Source organism: Leptidea sinapis, chromosome 17 (genome assembly GCF_905404315.1).
Source record: "Leptidea sinapis chromosome 17, ilLepSina1.1, whole genome shotgun sequence".
In the NCBI taxonomy this organism is placed as follows: domain Eukaryota; kingdom Metazoa; phylum Arthropoda; class Insecta; order Lepidoptera; family Pieridae; genus Leptidea; species Leptidea sinapis.
Genome location: NC_066281.1, coordinates 1,524,817 through 1,528,755, shown reverse-complemented (window position 1 = coordinate 1,528,755; position 3,939 = coordinate 1,524,817). Strand labels below are relative to the sequence as shown.

Sequence of the window (3,939 nt, the reverse complement as noted above, 5' to 3'; positions counted from 1 at the left end):
ATGACAATTGGTATTTGACATATGGAGGGGGACAATGACATTGATGGTGAATGATTTATGTTATGGGTACTGATGCCAGGCAAAATAGCTCTAGCTATTCATTACGTAAAAATCGATAGACTTAGAATTTTTTCTTTTATTTTTATCCTTCTCACGAGGTGCTCTTGTAGAATCTTATGAACCCTTCCCGATCCAATCTGAAATATATTATGCTGAAATTTTTCGTATTTTTCTTTTCTTGAATTTATTTTACTGCTAGCACATTTTCGTCGGTAACAGCCGTCGAAGGAAGGATAGACGAGCGTGCTTAAATTCGTTATGACATGATAATAGGGGCTTATCAACAATTAATGCGGGTACTAGACTCATTGAGCACATTTTTGACGCCTGGGAAGAGTAACAGGATGCATTGGGCATTTTTTGTGATTTGTCCAAAGCATTTGACTGCGTCCACCATGAAACTTTACTCCTAAAACTAAAGCATTATGGAGTGAAAAATAGAGCCCTAAATCTGTTAAAATCATATTTAAGCGAAAGAGTTCAGATAGTCGATGTAAATGGCAAACGGTCTTCGGGTAAACCTGTGGGAATAGGTGTTCCACAGGGTTCTGTTCTCGGTCCTTTCTTGTTTCTTATATATATTAACCATCTACCGTTTGTGGTAGATAATAGCCATGAGATTGTATTGTTTGCTACTTCACTTATTTTAAAGTGAAGCGACGTGCATTTATTGATGACGAGGTAACCAATGCACTCTCAAAGATAGTGCGTTGGTTTTTAAAACAAAGTGTTTACGGTTCATTACACCAAACACAGCGGAGGTACAAACCAACGTACTTATAAATGACCAGAGATTGGAACTTGTGGACACTACGGTCTTCTTGGGTATCACGTTAGATAAAAAGCTTCAGTGGGGTCCACATATTACCCATCTAGCAGATAGACTCAGCTCTGCGGCATATGCAGATAAAGTGCTATATATCAGTTTAGTTATAGACAGTCTCTCAAAGAAAAATTTAAAGAAATAAATATTATGACAGTTCATTGTCAGTACATTTATGAAAATTTAATATACGTTCACAAAAATCGTCACCTTTTTGCTCTTAATAGTGATTTTCATTATTATAACACTAGAAATAAGGGATTGCTTGTCACTAATTCTAGTAGGATTCATAAGATAAATAATAGCTTTAAGGGTAAATACACTTCTATTATAAAGTCCCAGCCACTGTTCAGGCATTATCTATAAATAAATTTAAATGTTTTATAAAAATATGGCTCTGTCGTAAATCCTATTACTCCACTGCTGATTATCTAAATGATGGGACAGCCTGGGACTAGATTATGATTTCTTTATAGCGATAGAAATTACTGTACAATATTGTATATTTTTATTGAAAAGAGCGCAAAAAAAGAATGCTGGGAGAGTTTCTTGCGCTCTTCTTCTCTCTCAGAGCGCCATTCGTTTCCGAAGCGGTAGTAGTATCTAGTAGTTATCAGAAATGACATCAAAAAGAATTCTAAAAGAATCAATTTTGAGAAAATAAATGCCTTTTTATGCCTGCCTGCCTTTTTAATAATTCAATTCAACATCATCATCGTAGTTTACGGCTTATTTTTTTTTTATGGAATAGGAGGACAAACGAGCGTACGGGTCACCTGGTGTTAAGTGATCACTGCCGCCCCATCGTGTCGTCCCAGAAACACCGCACAAGGAAGCTCATTCAAAATTATGCACAGATCGCGCTGCGTAGTCTGTGGTACGTGATCCAAGCCATTCGGCATTGTGCCCGTTGAAATCACCCAAGACTACGATTTGAGCGGAGGGGATCTGTGCAAGCACGTCATTAAATGCCGCTTGAACGCAGCCCATGAGGTGATCCGTTTCTGCGTTACCACTATGGGACCTGTAGACACACGCATAGATGCGGACGCGGTCCTCTAAATCTATGTGGAGCCAGAGAGTAGACAGGTCCTTACCCTCAAAATTGCCGAGACGGTGACAGCAGATATCCTCCCTAACGTACACACATACCCCGGCATGAGGCAAAAAATTAACCTGGGGTAATATCTTTATTAGGACGGCTCTCATATTTTGTTGGGGGGGAAGGGATGGCCTCCGGTCCTCGACACTAACCTATGAGAAACATAGCCGCACTAGGCCGCTACTTCACGCCGGTATTCTGTGCGAGTGTGGTAAGTAACCCGGACGAGTCTGGCCCGATTGTGCTGACGTCATAAGACGTGAGCGTGACTCTCCCACTTTCAAAAAGCCCGTAGTCGCCTCTTGCGACACCTAGGGCCTAGGACTACCCTATTCTTTTTACGCCCCGGGGAAGTACAGGGCTTTTTTCGTAGTGCAGCACTAACCTACTTGCAGATACTTACTGCTACTCGGCAGACCACAGTTTCCCGAGTCACAGTATACCATTGCTATAAAATACACGATTACCCAACACGCTTGTATAAAATTAACAATAAACCGAAAAACACCACCAAAAGATTTTCGTAGAAAGATAAAATGTTTTTGAACATCCATGGACTTAATGAATTACAATAGATATGTCAATGCAACGACATATTATCAGCTGTTGTACATAAATGTTTAAAAAAATATATACAAAGCCTTCTAGATAAAATATTATAAGAATTACTTATGTATTCAAATTAAATTTTAAAGAGATGTGTACAAAATTTTAAAATGGATGTTATCGAATCATCAACCCAATCCAATCCGCGAAAAATTGAGGATATTATAGATATTCAAAAAGCTTCCGGCAATATTAATGCGAGGCAAGTACTATTTCAGGTTTCATCGGAAACAGATAGCACATCTTCAACTAGTGAACTGAAGAATTTCGGGAGGATAGGACAAACACACCGCGTGAAAAAATCCAGAAGTAAAATAAAGTCATGCAAAATCAGGTCATGTGACATAACGTCTTGGCCAAGTGATTCAGATGTAACTGTCTTAAGGATGAGATTATGTTTGCGCAAGGGTGTAAATGAAAGAGACGTAACAGGAGATGGCAAACATCAACCCAATAGTTCTTCGATGGTAAATTTGGCCACTCTAATGATGCAGTCTCCACGACCGTCAAAGTGTAGTCTTTTCGAGGAACTGCTTTTACCAATCACGTCGTGGGAGGGCTCTGATTTAAAATCAAAGGGAGGCAAAGTAGAAAAAGAAACTATCGCAAGCCACATACAGGTTGACAACGGTAAAAAAATAAATAACGCAAAAAATGTAAATTCAAGCCACAGTTATGATCAGGCTTTAGATGTGAAATCGAAACTCGCCAGATTCTTCCGTTTCTATTTCTGTTCCTGTTGCAAATGTTTGTACAATTTGGAAAATATGCAAAAGTAATGTCACGGTGCAAAGTGAAAGAAAAAAGAGAAATATCTGCATGATTTTGTGAATTCTTAAACGCCTGTTAAGTGTTAACAGAATGATGGCAATGAGTGTGTGGCTAGCCATTAAATGTTACCTATCTAATTCATCACTAAATAACAACTCAATAACCAGTTATTACATGTTTTTATTCCTCTTGTATCATTGAGAATGTATTTCCTGTTTAAAATTACATTTGCTTTTGCGAAGGTTTTTGTTTAAATATTAGTCGCCAAACGGATCACACGATCTTACGAGATCAATCGACTTTTTAAAGTATTTGAACATTCTTATCTTTCTTCTATTCCAAAATACTAAATTTTATGGTATACAAAAAATTTTGGTGAGCGTATGTGTTACCTACGTAATTCATCACTAAATAAATTTGGTGAATGGTTAGTCATCACTCATGACGGCCGTTCAAACTCCATTGGAACACCAGAGGAATAACAGGAGCGTTTTGTGTCTTTTTGGTGGTTGAAAGAGCTTTCTTTAGTTGGTTCACTGAAAACAGCGCAAAAAGGAGACTATTCCACAGTCTGGTG

At 38.3% G+C, this 3,939-nt stretch overlaps 1 protein-coding gene across 1 annotated transcript; it reads left to right on the top strand.

Moving 5' to 3' along the window:
• Window positions 1-2,584: 2,584 nt before the first annotated feature.
• LOC126969123 (uncharacterized) lies at window positions 2,585-3,532 on the top strand. Its single transcript, XM_050814434.1, has one exon. The coding sequence runs from the start codon at window positions 2,702-2,704 to the stop codon at window positions 3,368-3,370; it is 669 nt and encodes a 222-aa protein (XP_050670391.1). The 5' UTR covers window positions 2,585-2,701; the 3' UTR covers window positions 3,371-3,532.
• Window positions 3,533-3,939: the final 407 nt, after the last annotated feature.

What these genes read in the sequence shown, in the direction of transcription:
- LOC126969123 (XM_050814434.1), top strand. Translation starts at nt 2,702, where the DNA reads ATGGATGTTATCGAATCATCAACCCAATCCAATCCGCGAAAAATTGAG.